This window comes from Nanorana parkeri, unplaced genomic scaffold, assembly GCF_000935625.1.
Source record: "Nanorana parkeri isolate BGI_ZX_2015 unplaced genomic scaffold, ASM93562v1 scaffold29, whole genome shotgun sequence".
NCBI classification, from domain to species: domain Eukaryota; kingdom Metazoa; phylum Chordata; class Amphibia; order Anura; family Dicroglossidae; genus Nanorana; species Nanorana parkeri.
The window spans coordinates 1,983,883-2,000,345 of record NW_017306297.1 but is presented as its reverse complement, the minus strand read 5'-3'; the positions used below and the strand labels follow the sequence as shown (position 1 = coordinate 2,000,345).

General features: G+C 44.7%; 1 protein-coding gene across 1 annotated transcript in view; it reads left to right on the top strand.

Annotated features, from left to right (window-relative positions):
• Window positions 1-6,845: 6,845 nt before the first annotated feature.
• TMEM44 (transmembrane protein 44) overlaps window positions 6,846-16,463 on the top strand; it is a 42,820-nt gene continuing 33,202 nt past the window's right edge. Inside the window, exons 1-2 of the mRNA XM_018567019.1 lie at window positions 6,846-7,161; window positions 10,660-10,786. Coding sequence (XP_018422521.1) covers window positions 7,007-7,161; window positions 10,660-10,786 — 282 coding nt within the window. The 5' untranslated portion in view covers window positions 6,846-7,006. The remainder of the gene's footprint in view (window positions 7,162-10,659; window positions 10,787-16,463) is intronic.

Sequence of the window (16,463 nt, the reverse complement as noted above, 5' to 3'; positions counted from 1 at the left end):
GGAAATTAAATGGTAATGTTCGTATTTACCAATGACACAAACTTTTGTAAAATAATAAAGTCCGCAAGATAGGAACATTACAGAAGGATGCAACGTGGGGTGCTGACATGTAATATTCAGTGTTAAAAATGTAAGGCCCTATACCAGTTGTAGTAAAAATATAGCTTTAAACTTTAAATAGAATAAAACTGAGCTGGGAGAAGGATTTGGGATTACAGGTTAACAGTAAACCGAGTAGTGCCACTTGATGGCCAGTCGCAGCTGCAAAAACAAAATTGAAGGAAATTGTGTTGAAAATAGGGTATGTGAAACTTTGCACTTTTGCAGCCAAAGTGGGATAACACCTACATTATATTTTGTTGTGTTCTCTATCACATGGTGTAACTTGAAGAAAAAAATGCTGGCTATATATTGTTTTCGGATTTTAGTTTTGTCCTCTAATCTGAATGTTCCTATGGAAGGGGGAGGCTGAGGAGATCACCATAATTATCCTTGTCTGTACAGTGCTGGCAGATCTAATTATGAGTTGTAAACTAGACTTGAACACTTTCTGCTCGAATGAAAAGTTCAACATCTAGTTGCAGTTTCTGTTCATGAGAGAATGCTCAGGGTGTCCCCAGCCTTTATATAGGGGAAAGCCAATTTCCTGTCTTTCTACAGAGAGGCTTGCAGTTTGTCGAAAGCCTGCTCCACAGAGATATCTAAAAGGTAAGATTTAAAAAAAAATTATTTTTAGGTTTGCTGTGTGAAAAGGAACGCATAAACTTAGTGGGGTTTTCTCAAATTTGGCTGCAATCTCTACAACAAAACAGCAGCTGACTGGATTCTGAGTCTGAAGCCATGCCTCATCTAGCATTCATTTAGGTAAATGACAGCTGAAATGCAACTGCAGCGGCCCGATAATTCAGTAAGTGACTCATTAATGCTCTGGAACTGCAGCTAATCAGGAAAGGTCAAGTACTGTCAAGTGACAGTATCTGAGCATCCTGATTGGGTGCAGTTCCATTGTACAATGTTACTGTGTTAGAGTAGGCTTATGAAATGCTTCTTGAATGCTATTTAATTCTTTTTAGCTGTCATTTATCTGAATGTATGCTAGATGAAACTCGGCTGCAGACTCAGAATTCACCTACAGTGGGGTTGATGGAGACTTTCTGCACTCCTTATCTCAGCATACCTGGGTACCCCACAGAATTGGTCCAAAATCTCCAGCTAACAGCCACGACTTCTCTCAGGCTTGGGCTCCAGCGGCCGGCATTGCTGTTGATAAAATGTACATAGCAGCAGATTTGTTTATCCATGCTGTTAGTGTGTTTTCATAGTAGCAGAGACCTGCAACCAGCTGTCCAGGTTTTGTGAGTACTTTACATGCCTTACCACAACATATCTGATTCTATACATGGTGGGACAGTCCCCCAACTCACACTCTACTGGCTGCTTGCAGCTCTGATGTCTACAGTATAAAATCATGTTACTTTCTGCTCCTAAAGTCTACTCCGTCATCCGAGTCCTCTTTGGCTCTGTCCATGCATTGTCAATATTGCCTGTTGCCCATGCAGCGTGCTACCCACATTTGTGACCTACCTTCTGTCACAATTGCCAGCGTGCCATGATTGCCAGAGTGTTACTCCCAAATTATCGATGTGGAGCGCACCCCTCTGAAGCTAGAGGATCAGCATGATGTTTCTACCAGTGCCGTTTCTAGTTATGAGTCCTTTAAAGCTCCTAAGGCCACAAAAACATTCCCACTGCACCTGCTTCTCCAACGCTTTCTCTTTTGGAGATTGGAAGCACCCTGAAAAAACTGTTTGCACCCACCCCCAAGCGCGTATTAGCCTTGTAGCTTTTTTGGGAAGGATTTTGTACAAACATGGTCCATTACCACTGTGGATCTGGCAGTGTCCCGCTTCAACAAAGTGGCTTCCATACCAGTAGAGGGTGCACAAGGACCATAGCAATAAGGGTTTGGAAGGCCTCTCTAGATTTCTGTGCTTGCTCCCTTACCCTTTAACCCATACTGGCTCTGGCTTTACATTGCTACTCTTTCTGTAATCTTTAAAGTAGGGATGCACTGATACTGGGTATACTTGTACTCGTGAAAATGTCCCGATACTATGCGTCGATATTGGCACTTTAAATTTTGAAACAAACTGCTGCTGTAAGGTCCTGTGCTTGCTGGGAACCTCAAGGCAGCCTTCTGGGGGACCTCGCGGTGCTGCTTACAGTACCGGCCGCACATCTTCCCCTTACTTTGAATTCCCATCACCCACCTCTGGACCCCTGGTAAGACGCCGCACAGCCTTGGTGAGATGCCATGTGGCCCTCCTAACACCCCGCATGACCCTGGTGAGAGGCCACACAGCCCTGCTAACACCATGAACAGCCCACCATAGACCCAGCACATCCCACCCCGGAGCAATACATGTAGTATATAGACATGTGCGATTTGTATCGTTCCGAAACGAAATTCAGACGGAGACGTTTGGATGAAATTTCGTTGCAGCAAAGTGACATTAAAAAAAAAAGTCTGCAGAAGAAAAAAAAAAAGTGAGGTCCCCCCCCCCCCCAATTCATACCAGAACCTTTAGGTCTGGTAGGAATGTTAGGAGGGACCCCACCCCAAGTTAAAACAAAAAAAAAGCAGGTGGGGTCTCCCCCAAAATCCATACCAGGCCCTCTAGGTCTGGTAGGAATTTTAAGCCCTAAAAATTGTGGGGTCCCCCCTAACATTCCTGCCAGACCATTGATCCGAGCACTGGCAGGGAAGGAAGGGGGGGCGATCGAGCGCCCCCCCCCCTCCCTGCGCCTTACCAGGCCACGTACCCTCGGCATGGGGAAGTTGTCCACATGCCGAGGGCCTCTTCTCCACAACCCTGACTCGGTGGTTGTGAATAAGGGGTACTTGTACCCCTACCCATTCACTAAAGGGTTAAATAAAATAGTTATTAAAAAGTCCAGACTTTTGATTCATTTGATCATTGAAGAAAAAAAAACAGACAATTTTTGACTATTCCTTTACTTAAAAAGAAAAAAAAATTGCTCCATCGATGTAATCCAGCATCAATCACGATGCACGACACTCGCCGCAATAAAAAAAGTCCGACCGCTCGCAGCAAAATTACATTCCTACTCGAATGTAAACAGATGGGTGGAGTGAGCCGTGACGTCTCGGCTCGCTCCGCCCATTTGACTTTCTCAGCTGTCAAATACTACATAGCATTCGGGAACTCCCGAATGCCATTCGGGTCTGTGAGCCGAGGTGTCATAATACTTTTCATATGACACCTCGGCTCACAGACCCGAATGGCATCCGGGAGCTCACGAATAACATTCCCTAAAGGGTCTGGTATGAATTGGGGGAACCTCACGCTTTTTTTTTTTTTCTCTTCTGCAGACAAAAAAAAAAAAATTCTATTGTCACTTTGCTGCAACGAAATTTCGTTCAACAAACGAAGTTTCGTCCAGACTACAGCTAACGAATTTAGTCAGAATCCAGAAACTAATTGAATTTCGAACCCGATAAACGAAATAATGCAAAATCCGAAACGAAACAGATTTTTTGCCGGTGCTCATGTCTAGTATATAGCTTCATATTATTCTGCATTGCTTTATAATGTATTGCTGGGATTTAATCCCTCTATAGCCGGTGTCATTCTGTATTGCTAGGATTTGTAGTCCTATATTAGTATTATTATTATACAGGATTTATATAGTGTCAACAATTTGCACAGCGCTTTACAATATAAGGAAGACATTACAATACAATTCAAGACAAGATGGTAAGGAGGGCCCTGCCCCTGAGGGATTACAAACTAAAAGGGAGGGGCAAGTGATACATGAGGAGGTAGCTGTGTGGGGATGAATTGTTCGAGAAAGTGATGGTTCAGTGGTTAGGTTGAGGTGGGATAGGCTTCCCTGAAGAAATGAGCCTTTAGGGATAGCCTAAAGGCAGTCAGAGTAGGAGATAGACGGACAGGTTGCGGTAAGGAGTTCTAGACGATGGGAGAGACTCTAGAGAAGTCCTGGAGGCGAGCGTGGGAGCAGTTGATGAGGGAGCAAAAGCTCTATAGCTGGTGGTATTCTGCATTGCTATAAAATGTATTACTGGGATTTGTAGTCCCTCTACAGCCTGGAGTCCGGTGGCAGAGCCACCACTGGGCCCTGGCACTCCACCACTGTCCTAAAATCATTAGTCTGTATTGTTTTTAAAAAACTCACATGACACACACACAAAAAAAAATTAAGGTATCGGTAATTGGTATTGGCGAGTACTTAAGGAAAAGTATTGGTACTCGTATTCAGTCTGGAAACAATGGTATTGGTGCATTTCACCACTGATATCACTGTTGCGGTTGATCCCTTGATTATAGAACGTGTGGAGCAAAAGGCAATACCTTTTTAAATTTCAGTTGTGATTGTTTGCTGGAGCTTTCTAGATCTCTCCCATAGTGCTCATGCCTGTACACATGTGTGGGGCACTTTGGTTAAAGTGCTGGAATAATGTCCAAGAAGCATCAGATCCACATAATCTTAGGAGGTAAAATGTATCTTTGGATCTACTCGTGATACCTCTTTCAAGGACAGTACTGGTGACAAGAGCACCCATCTTTCTCTTGTGGAAGAATCCTAAGGTTTAGACTCCAATGTTTTCTCCCTTTTTTAACTGTTTCCTTTTTGTTTATCCCCTCCCATGTCCTCTCAAGTTGAGACCCCCCCAAGCTTGGCTCCCAGTAAGGATGGCATTCCAAGTCTGTCAAATTCTCACACAAGCTTTCGGCATGAAGGTGCGTCTTCACTTTACAGAGTGGTGGGATGTTTGCTGCCCCTTGAAGACAGTTGGGCAGCTTGCATCTCAGTCGCTTGGCTGCAGGAGGTGGCATCCCAGAGCTACAAATTGTTTTACATATTATTTAAATAGTTGTGGTGCCTGCCACCTCGTTTTCTTCCCTTCAACCTTCCAGTGTCGCTGCATAAATTAGCAGAGCTATTGGGTCTTCTGGGCCAAGGTGTTGCTCCAGTTTCTGTGGCAGAATGGTTTTATGGATTTTACTCTAGCCTGTTCACCATTCCCAAACCCAAAGGCGGCGTCCTCCCCATCTTGAATCTCAAAGCTCTGAAAGTTTTAATTTTTGCACACAAATATTGCATTGAATCCATCAGGTCTAACACCACCTCCCTTTTACCAGGGAGACTTTCTGGCAGACAATGTGGCTTTGTCTGAATATTATAGTGGTTTGGATGGATCCTTCAGCAATTGTGGCTGGAGACGACTCACCATTTGGAGTATCTGTGGCTAGTTCTGGACATAGCTCCGGCCAGAGTGTTTCTTCCACAGGAAAAACTTTGGACTCTCAGAATCTCAGTTTCTAGCTCTCCAATATAGGGAGTTGTCTGACTCTCCACTTTTGCATAAGAGCCCTTGGTCTGATTATAGCCTTCTTTGAGGCAGTTCCTTTTGACATGTTTCACTGACTTATCTCTACAATGCAACATTGCGCTATCGTGCGACAAGTAACGAAAGTCTCGGGACACACTGATTCCTTTGGCACCGACGACCAGGTTGTCCTTGACTCGGTGGCTCAGAAACCTGCCTCTGAAATCGGGGAAGTCCTTCTTTACCATCTTTTGAAAGATCCTCATGATGGAAGCCTTACCCCTGAGCAACCTGTCAGTGCAGGAGACTTGTCAGAGGAGTCTCATCTTTCAAATCAACAGCCTGTGTGTTTGTAGGGACACACACAGCTTGCTAGCACACACAAGGGTGGCTCTATAGAACCCTGCAAAGGAAGGGAACCACCCTAAAACAGGATATGAGGACCAGTAGATTCTGCAGGAAACTAAAACTTTTAAACATCAAGGAGCAGCATCCATGGTAAGTGATGTAATTTGCATTTGAAAACACTTAAAACCTTTTGACTTTAATAACACTGTAAGTGTAACATTCTGAAGCAACCAATCAGAATTTAGGGTGGTGAAGTCAGACCAGTGCAAAATGTATCCTAATTGGTTGTTATGGGTTAATTAACTTAAAAACAGGAATTCTTTATTAAGTCTGAATGTCTCTTCGTGCCTGAAAATTCTGATTTTTATTTCCTTTTCAAATGTAGGTGTAGGACAACAGTATAATAATCACTGAACTGGATTGTTGGATCATTTTAGATATAAACAGCCCTTTGAACAAATCAGAATCTACTTTGCACTTGTGTGATAACAGTAAAGCAAGTTGTGATTGGTTGCAGCAGTACTGCACTTTGCTCATTACACTGTTTCCTAAATACACCTATTAGTCTCCCCTTGTGGTACACTGTTTAATGAGACAAATTTGCAAGCTGCCATTGCTAGTCACCTGGTAGTTTCTGGCTTTTAACCAGAACAAGCACGCACCAAGAAAAGATGGGGCAAGAACGTCTTACCTGCATACTTGCTCTTGCTTTGTGACTTAAAAGTATGGAAACCATAGGATCGGCATGACAGTCAGAAAAATCTTGTCTTTAGAAGAGGTGAGCAATGAAAATGTATATATTTCCTTAAGCACAGGCTCTTTAAATAAGAGTGTTCGTATGTATTATACCACTGTGGGCAGTTGAAGGTAGAACAGAGAGGTATAACAATTGAATATTTCAGTTCAGGTCTGTTTGTGATAGGCGTGGAAAATGGAATCAGGTAAAATAGCACAGGGTTACACAGACTTCCTGCTTGACCAGGCTTTCTGGGCAGGGCTTGCTGCCTGAAGCAGTTAGGTGTGATTGTGTATTAAGTCTAGTTCTGCAGAGCATTTAAAGAACACATCACCTGCATTTTCCAGAAGGAAGCAGACACAGATAGTGCTCACTGCACAGAGACTGTAGATAATGTAACAAATCCTCGTACAGGTAGCAAGCACACTTATCAGCCATCCAGGTATTGTGCTGATAACAGTTTCCTATGCTACTGGCTCTACGTGGACAAGATGCTCTGTGGCCTATCTCCAAGGTGACCTGTTATAAGGTACAAAGCCCTTTTACCCATGGATGGGGCCAGAAATCTCACTGGACAGGAAGATCGTGGCACGGGACTGTGGAATTTGGAATACCTGATCACCTGCTTCGCCGATGAAAAAATCTGTGTGTCGTTTGGTTTGTGGCTGCTGTCCTGCTTGTTCTGGTCCACGTCATTCTCCCTGTAATGCAAGAATGTCCTTTTATTTATTCATTTTAATAGGATAGCAAATGTTCCTCTGCTTTGTTAACAATGGATGACTGATTAGACTTAGAAATCTGAAATGTAATAACTACTGTCAGTAGCAATCCCAGCACGTAGGATAGGCTACCTGTAAGCCTAACTGCTCCATAGTAAATGTATTCCTTCCCCTTTTTTCTTTTACATTTGTAATACGTTGATTTTTATCTGAGACCGATGTTAACAAAGGGTTACATGTTTTACTAGCTGCACCCTTCTGAAGGAAAGTAATTAACTCGTAGGGTGCTACCGTAGATGTATTCAGCATGCTTAGTGGAAGTTGCTTTACATAGTAGTGAAGTAGTATGGTGTGTGACAATGTCCTGGAGTATGTGCTTTACCCAGGCGCAGTCACACTGCTAAGTAAACACTTGTTATAATACTGTAAAAAGCTGCTCCACATCATACAAGTGTAATAAAACGCACACTGGCTTTTGCTTTCCTTCCTTTGCTTGTGCAAACAACTGGATTCCTGAGAGTAGCTATGGCTGAAGGCCAAATGTGTGCACTCCTTTTTAGAAATGTAAAAATTCAGTGTTCCCTTTAGGCAGATGTATCTGACAATTATGGTCTTATGAGTTTAATTCAATAGTGTTTTGTTTTATTTTAAACTGGAGTTTTGCTTTAAAAAATAAAAAAAAGAGGCTGGCTCTACACTGTTGGGGAGCAGTAACACACGCTTGTTAATGTGTGTTGCTATAAGGCTGTCCATTTATAATCGGTTGCCTAATGCACCAAAAAAGGCAAATGCACTATTTTATGTAACGCAGCATACAACAATGCACTGGTGTGCATTACCATGTGTTATTGTGGCTTTAAAAACTAATGGCACTGTAGTGCACCAACATATAGGTGTGAGTGGGTCCTTTTTATACATTGCAATAATTGTGGCTAATGTTACAAATTTATATTTTCTTTTTGCTCTGTAGATGGGTGATAAAATCTAAAGCGGCTAGAGTACAAATCTTTGCGCTCTCTTTCTCTATCTCCCATTTTAAGAGAACTGTCATTTTACTGTAATCAATTATTGTGTAGCAGTTACAGAGTGCAGGACCCCATATACTAAACACCCATGCCCTCCAACATGACTCACTGCATAAGGTACAGAATACTCTGTTCCTGGACTTCTCTTCATCTTTCAGTCCTCTGCCATATAGGGAGGGTTCAAGGAGAGGGGTGTATAAGCAGAATATTAAGTACTTTATGGAGTTGGTCATGCGGAGGGGGGTTCTGATGCTGTAGGGCAGGGATTAATTAATTCAAGTTTAAGGAGGTCCAGTGACCAACATTTTCTTCACGCACAGGTCCAAATTGCGGTCTAGATAGAAATGTCACTATCTGTGTCTGCACCGCGATCCGTCATCTAGGCTGCATTCACACCAGCGGCTTCACTGCAACACACAGCTACTGGTGTGTTTTCCCAGACACAGTGCTGATGCATCCATCCCAGCGCATCACACTTTTTTTTTTGTTAGAGCTGGCTTCACTGAAAAAAGTGCAGCATCCATCAGAGTGCCCCTTACATCAGTTGTCCCCATCAGCGTGTCCCCCTTACATCAGTTGTCCCCATCAGCGTGTCCCCCTTACATCAGTTGTCCCCATCAGCGTTGTCCCCCTTACATCAGTTGTCCCCAATCAGCGTGTCCCCCTTACATCAGTTGTCCCCATCAGCGTGCCCCCCCTTACATCAGTTATCCCCATCAGAAAGCACCCTTACATCTAGGCTGCATTCACACCAGCGGCTGCACTGCAACACACAGCTACTGGTGTGTTTTCCCAGACACAGTGCTGATGCATCTATCCCAGCGCATCACACTTTTTTTTGTTTTGTTAGAGCTGGCTTCACTGAAAAAAGTGCAGCATCCATCAGAGTCCCCCTTACATCAGTTGTCCCCATCAGCGTGTCCCCCTTACATCAGTTGTCCACATCAGAGTGACATCCTTACATCAGTTGTCCCCATCAGCGTGTCCCCCTTACATCAGTTGTCCCCATCAGAGTGACCCCCTTACATCAGCTGTCCCCATCAGAGTAACCCCCTTACATCAGTTGTCCCCATCAGTGACCCCCTTACATCAGTTGTCCCCATCAGAGTGCCCCCTTATATCAGTTGTCCCCATCAGGGTGCCCCCTTACATCGGTTGTCCCCATCAGAGTGACCCCCTTACATCGGTTGTCCCCATCAGAGTGACCCCCTTACATCGGTTGTCCCCATCAGAGTGACCCCCTTACATCGGTTGTCCCCATCAGAGCGACTCTTTACATCAGTTGTCCCCATCAGCATGCCCTTTTATATTAGATGCCCCCTTACCTTAAATACAAAAAAAGGGAGCAGTCTTATGGGGACACCAAGTATAAGGGGGCACCCTGATGGGGACAAGAAATGTAAGGGGGCACTCTGATAGGGACCCAAATATAATAATAATTAGTTATCCCCATCTGAGTTCACCTTGCATTGCTTGCCCCCATCAGAGAGCCCCTTTACATTGCTTGTCCCTATCAGAGTGCCCCCCTTATTTTTAAATTTAATGTAAGCGGGCACTCAGATGGCAGTAACTAATATAAGAAGGCACTCTGATGGGGGCAGCTAATGTAAGGGGGCACTCTGATGAGGGCAACTAACAAGTAATTGTCCCCATCAGTGTGCCCCCTTACACTGGTTGCCCCGAGAGTGCCCCTTTAAAATGCTGCTGCAACATTAATTTGGTATGGAGCAGGTAGAGATGAGAGGCGGGGATAGGAGTAGGAAGTAGGCGGGAATGGGATGAGCCGGGGCAGACTTCAGGCTACAAGGGAGGATGGAGGACGATACTTTTCCATTCTCCCTCAATGCTGGGTGGGAAACAAAGCTGACGTCATTGGGTGCTAGGAACGCTGCGGTCCTAGCAGCCAATGACTGAGGAGGAATGTGGACATGCAGTGGGTTATGGCTGGCTGTGGATGTGCCAGCCTCATAGGCCGGTGTTCTATCGAATTCTCCAACTTGTCGAAACCTCCAACTCCCGTCAGTGCGCCTGCGCAGCCATGCAAGAGAAGTATCAAGCTCATCAATCTTCGGCAGTGCACCTGCGCGGGCACCCGATGCCACAAGCACCCACCGGAGTTGGAGAACTCTATGACAATTTCAAAGCCCCACAGGTGTACATATGGCAAGTGCAGAAGTCAACGAGGACTTGCAAAAACTGTGATGCTGGTGCACGTGCACTAGTGCCATCTCGTCAAAATCTACAAAGGCGTGGCTTCACGGGTTGGCCACCTCGACTCAACACTGGCACATCCACTGTCAGCCAGCTATAACCTAGTCGGCGATCACGGTCTGGATAGACCTGCTGTTCAGTCCAGATCCGGACTGCGGTCCGCTATTTCCGGACCCCTGCTGTAGGGTTTCAGCCAAGAACCTCTATAACACAGCTAACTGGTCCTTATATTTCATTTAATTTCAGGAATTTCTACTTACGATGCAAGAGAAAATCCAAACATGAGGAATCAGTATTTTGGAATATTTATAGCTTCTTTGGCTCCATGTGTAATGCAATTGGATCCCTTCTGTCAAAGCAGCTTACAATCCAGGTATATGCATGAATGTGTACTTTAATTTTACACTTTAAATACATTTATTATAGCTCTTGTCCAGAGCTCTATAATTCTTTTTTTTTTCATAGTATTATCTCCAAGAATTATATATAGCAATGAGTCTTAAGTAGCAGCTGGAAGGGCTTCTTATTTCCTTACTAGACCTCCTGCACTTCACCTGACTTAACATAACTCAATCTTTCCTTATTTATTTTTCTTCCTTCCTTCATGTATTAAAGAGTACAAGCATGTGGCAAAGAGCTAAGTTTTAGTGGTACACTTCACATTCTACACAGATTGCCAGGAAGTGGCATATTTGGCACATCTGAGCCCCAGTGCAAGATATCAGTCAAAGGCCCTGTGCTTCAGTCCTGTTCCCACTGCTCCAGACATAGCATTCCCAAGTGATATGATTTTCCCCTTGCAGGTTACCCCCCCCCTCCACCTTGCACAATATGTCCATCTTCTCTTAGCGAAGTGATTTAGCTGTACACTTACTCAAGGTGACAGCAATCCAGGGGGACTTGGATATGGCCAGATGATATTCTAAATTAATGCTTGAATTAGAAGGAAAAAGTGTGCGTAAAATACCCTATGATAATACCAGTTTAGGGTTCAGCTAAATGTGTGCTCCTCCCAAAATTCACAGTGGTAAGGAGTGCTGGGTCCACTCTATAATGGTTGGAGAACGTATTCCTGGAGGAAGCTGCTCTGCAGATCGTCTCAGCGGAAACCTTTGCGTATGCTGCACAGGAAGCTGCCATGCGCCCTCATGGAATGCGCCCTTATCTCCTCAGGTGGATGAACACCCCGATTGGAGTATGCCTTTCTGAAGACTTTCACCAACCACGCTGCTATAGTGCGCACATAGGCTGCGCAACCCTTTTTGCATCCCCAGGGGATGACGAGGAGATTATCCACCAGACGAAACGGTTGCGTTGCACCAATATATGCCTGTAGAGTGATGGATACATCAAGTGCATGTGGCGCACCTCCATCATCCATAAGAGTTGGGAGAATGATTTCTGGATCGAGAAGGAACGAGGAGGTAACCTTTGGAAGGAAGGGTGAGTTCTCAGAATGACCCTGTCAGGGAAGAACGTGCAAAATGGTTCTGTGACAGTAAGAGCGTGCAGCTCGGAAACACGTCTCGCCGATGTAATGGCCAGAAGGAAGGTGGTTTTGAGAGTCAAGTCCCAGAGAGATGTCTCCTCTTGGTGAAGGTACGAGGAGCCGTGGAAATGCCGAATGGAAGGCACACGAACTGGAAGTGTGCTCCCATGATGGCAAAGTGCAGGTGCTTCTGGAAACTGGCATGTACGGGCACGTGGAAGCCGAAAGATCCACTCGGGTCATCCAATCCTGGAGACGAATGGAGGGCAGAATCGACTGAAGGGATTCCATTCAGAAGGAGGACACCCGTATACACCTGTTGAGGTCCTTCAAATCTAGTACGGGACGTAAGTCGCCCGTTTTCTTCTTGACCAAAAATATGGGCGAGTAGAATCCTGAGTAACGTTCCCTTAGAGGAACCTCTGTGATTGGGCCCTTCTCGAGTAATGTGAGGATGTACTCTGCAAAATTGTGGGCATCTGGTCCTGATGATGGATGGTATGAATCTGCTTGCTGGCGTTCTCCTTTTGAAAGACCACCTGTGACCCAGGGACACAGTTGACAACACCCATGGATCCTGGACAACGTCTTGCCATGCTGGGGATGAAAGACTAAAGACGTGCTCCCACGCGACCTGTGGAGACCCGCTGACCGTCAAAAGGATTTTTTTGGGCCGCTGAGACCCGGACGGTGTGGCGGCCTTGGAAACTCAGAAGGGAAGATTGAGTGCTTCTCCAGCCTCTCATAAACTCTCTACCCGGTCGGTATGATCAAGCGTCCCCAGCGGGCTCCGTGGCAGGTCTTCTATTGGGGTTGAACCACGGACGTTTTTTACTTCTATCCTGTGGAAGGAGACCAGATTTACCCCCAGTCACCTTGGATATTGCCGCATCAAGCTTTGGTCCAAAGAGATTTGAACCCTCAAACAGAATGAGACACCAGCTGGTCTTCGACGCCGAATCCACCACCCATGGCCTCAGCCAGAGTGCTCTCCTGGCGGTAATTGTAGCAAGCATCGATCTGGCAGTACATCGGATGATGTCAATTGCCGCTTCCCTGGTAAAGTCGCCAGCAAGTCGAATTTCCTGTAGAGCGAGAATGATGTTCTCCCGACGTCGGAATTGAGCGCCTGCTCAATATTGCCGGTCCACGTGGAAATGGCTCGAGAAATAGAAGTCAGTGTGATAGCCGGGCGACACGCATTTCCTGAAGTCAGATATGCTTTTTTCATATCCAGATCCGCTTAGCGATCAAGTGGTTCTTTAAAAGAAACTGCATCCTCCATGGGCAATGTAATCATCCACCAGTGGAGGAGAGTTGAGCTTGGGTGCTTTATCTTCCATAAGAGGATACAACTTTGCCATGCGATTGTTAACGTTTGAAGCCTTCTCAGCCCGTTTCCATTCCTCCATAATAAGTTCCTTTATCTGTGCCCCCCATGTAGGGAAAGGCGGCCGTGGATTTCTTTAAATGTGAAAAGTAGCATCTCACCTTCGCTGGCTCCACAACTGGGTCCTCCCAGTCAATCGCCTCCTTAACCGCCGCAATGAACGGTTCCACCAGGCTGAAATCAAAGCCGGCAGGGAGGTTCCTCTGCGTCTGACATCTCTGAGTGCGTGTCAGCCTCTGTGGGCTCAGTAGGTCGCTGAGATTTGGATGGCCCATCCAGCTGGTTATACTGGCCACCATCACGGCGACAGTCTTTGAATGACTGCATAAGGAGTGACATTGGAGTGGCAGGCGGGGTAGGTGCGTCCCTGGTGGCATTGGTGAGGCAGGATTGGCAGACCAACTTGTCTGGGAGTGCCTGATTGCCGCATACCCAGCAGGCCTTGTGTGCAGGATGATGGTGGTGGTGTGAGTGGTGAGAAACCGACTCTATGCTCCCGCCTTGATCCACTTCTGCCTCTGGATCTGTAACGTCTGGGTGACCAGGGCAATCTTGAGGAATGTCTCCAATGCTCTTCGTGAGGAGGACTGAAATCACAACAATTGTTATGAAAAAAACAACCCAACACACCGTCTCTTTAAAGGCTCACACTTACCATACCCTTACCTATGAGGGGGGGAAGGGTCTCTTGTGGCAGCCTTTTCAGCCATCCCTAATGAATAAGTAGGGAAAATAATATGGGCTAAGGAACGGTACATAAAACGCATTTTGAATAAACCAATTAAAAAAGACATAAAAAGAAAGAAGAACTTACTGAGCAGATCAGACTGAGCAGAGGCCCCGCAGGATTTCATCCGGCGTTCGTTGGAGGCGACAGCCGATGCTACTGTGATGAATCCGTGAATCTTTTGAGCAGACAGGGACTGCTCAAAAGACTTGCATGCGAAGAACGCATGCACAGAACGATTTGGAAGCCGCGGGCGCGATCTTGGAAATGGACGACGCTAGTGCGCATACGCGAGAGCCGCGATCACGTACAGACAGCGCTGGAGAGTGAGGGGCGCGCGGCCCTAAGGTGGATAGGAAAGGCTGCCACGGTTTCCACGTTGGAGCAACTTGCTCATCCTGGGAACAGGCTTGTTTAAAGCCATGTAGCAGGGTCCTCGGCACAGGGGAGACTGACCCTGTTCGGAAAGCTGCGAAAAAACGGCAGCTAAGTGCTTCCCTGAGGGGGAAAGAAAAAAAAAACATACTCCAGCAGGAGATCACGGTCCCATGGCGAGGACAGAAAAAAAGAATGAGTAGGGCTCGGAGGAGCCTTAATTTATCACGTGTCCTGTGGGTTAAGAGGGGCGGATCTTAACCCATGGTATGCTACCGAGATGCTCCAGGAAAAAAAGTTTACCTTTTTAAAAGTATTAAAAAAAAACACCAAAATAGTTGAATTAATACAAATCTGGGTCAAGGGGCTGCAATATTAGTTAATAAAAATAAATATATATATTTTTTTTATACAACTTACACATAACACTAATTTATGAATGAAGGCTACAACTGTAGACTTCATTCATACATTAACAAAGAGCAGGACTGGACTTTCACAATGTAACTGGCAGAGCTGTGTGATGTGTCCAATGCTACCACTCCTAGTCACACTGACAGCAGAGTTCTAGTGATTACATTGGGAAAGCCACACCCAGTGTAATCTGCAGGACTCAGCTGTCAGTTTGACAGCTTGCTCCTTCACAGTGCAGGACACAGCCAGGCAGTGCAGAGTGACCTCTCTTGCCTCTGCCTGGCCCAGATGTATCAGACTACAAGATACAACAGAAGTGAGAACCCTGATGTGTAGGAATAAACAAATATTAGAGATTTCATTACCCAACAATTTGGCGAAAGTCAGGTGATTTCTTCAAAATTTCTCTTTTTGGCAAAATGCATTGGAGTCAATAGGAAGGGCAATATTAAAATGTATATCCACTTTTTCAACCAAAGTGGGAGAACACCTATTTTATATTTGTTACATGTTCCCATTCACATAGCATAAGCTAAAACAAATATTTAAAAAATGCTCCTTGCAATTTAAATTGCTTTTATTTGGGTAAGGGTTTCTTTGCTTTTTAAGGGTTTAAATTTCTACTTGGCTTTTCATTCTTTGTAAGGTTGGCAGGGTCTGCGAGGGGTTAAGGGATTACAATCCTGGCTTCTCCATTGTATGTTAATAAAGTTGGTGAGAGAAATACAAGCCTTCAATTTCAGTCTTAAGTCTTTCTATAAGGACAGATCACTGTGAAGGCGTTCAGCAAAACCTGAATTCAGCCATGTTGCCTGCTGCAGCAAAATATCTAATTGGTAAGAAGTATTTTTTTTAAACATGATTTTTCAATATGCTGTGTGAAAAGGAACACATAACAAACCTGTTTTTCCAAATATGACTGCAAAATGGAAATACACTTTAAGGTGTGTTTTAAGGGTGCAAAGGCCTTTTAAATGTATGCTGAAGGTTAGGGAAGCTTATTTCAACTATCTGGGACCTGTACTGTGCTAAAAAAAAAAAAAAAATACAGACCCTCATTAGCCTCAAAATGTTATGTTTTATTCACAGAAAAAATAAAAAAAACAGACAGCGGAAAAAAAGGAAATAAAAACATTTCAAATGACAGTACACTTGAAATTTGTTTTAGATCACTTCACAAACTGCATTAAATATCTACCAACAACTCCTTTTTTACGTCTGTCAATTCTTTGCTGGTGGTGTACACGACAGGCGTATACATTGACCCACATACTGTGGGCATGCCCCCTAATGAAGCCTTTCTGGAATAAGGTGATCTGGACCTATAGCAATGTCTTTTCCTCGACAATCATCCTAACCTCAAAACCTAAATATTATCTGTCTTCCCTGGCTCTATTTCAGCAGCCAAGAAATCTTTACTAAGAGTATGTGCAGCTAAAGCTGTTATGCCTATCTCTTTAACACATACAGTATGTACACACACTTATGACACCTATATACTACATAGGTTATTGAACTTCTTTTAGCAATGACTTGCTTCTGTAATAAAGGTGAGAATGGCTTGTGTTCTACCTCTCATTGGTCCGTGATTCCCATATATATATATATATATATATTGTAACAAGCACACTCCACTGTAGTCCAGGTAAGTCAAG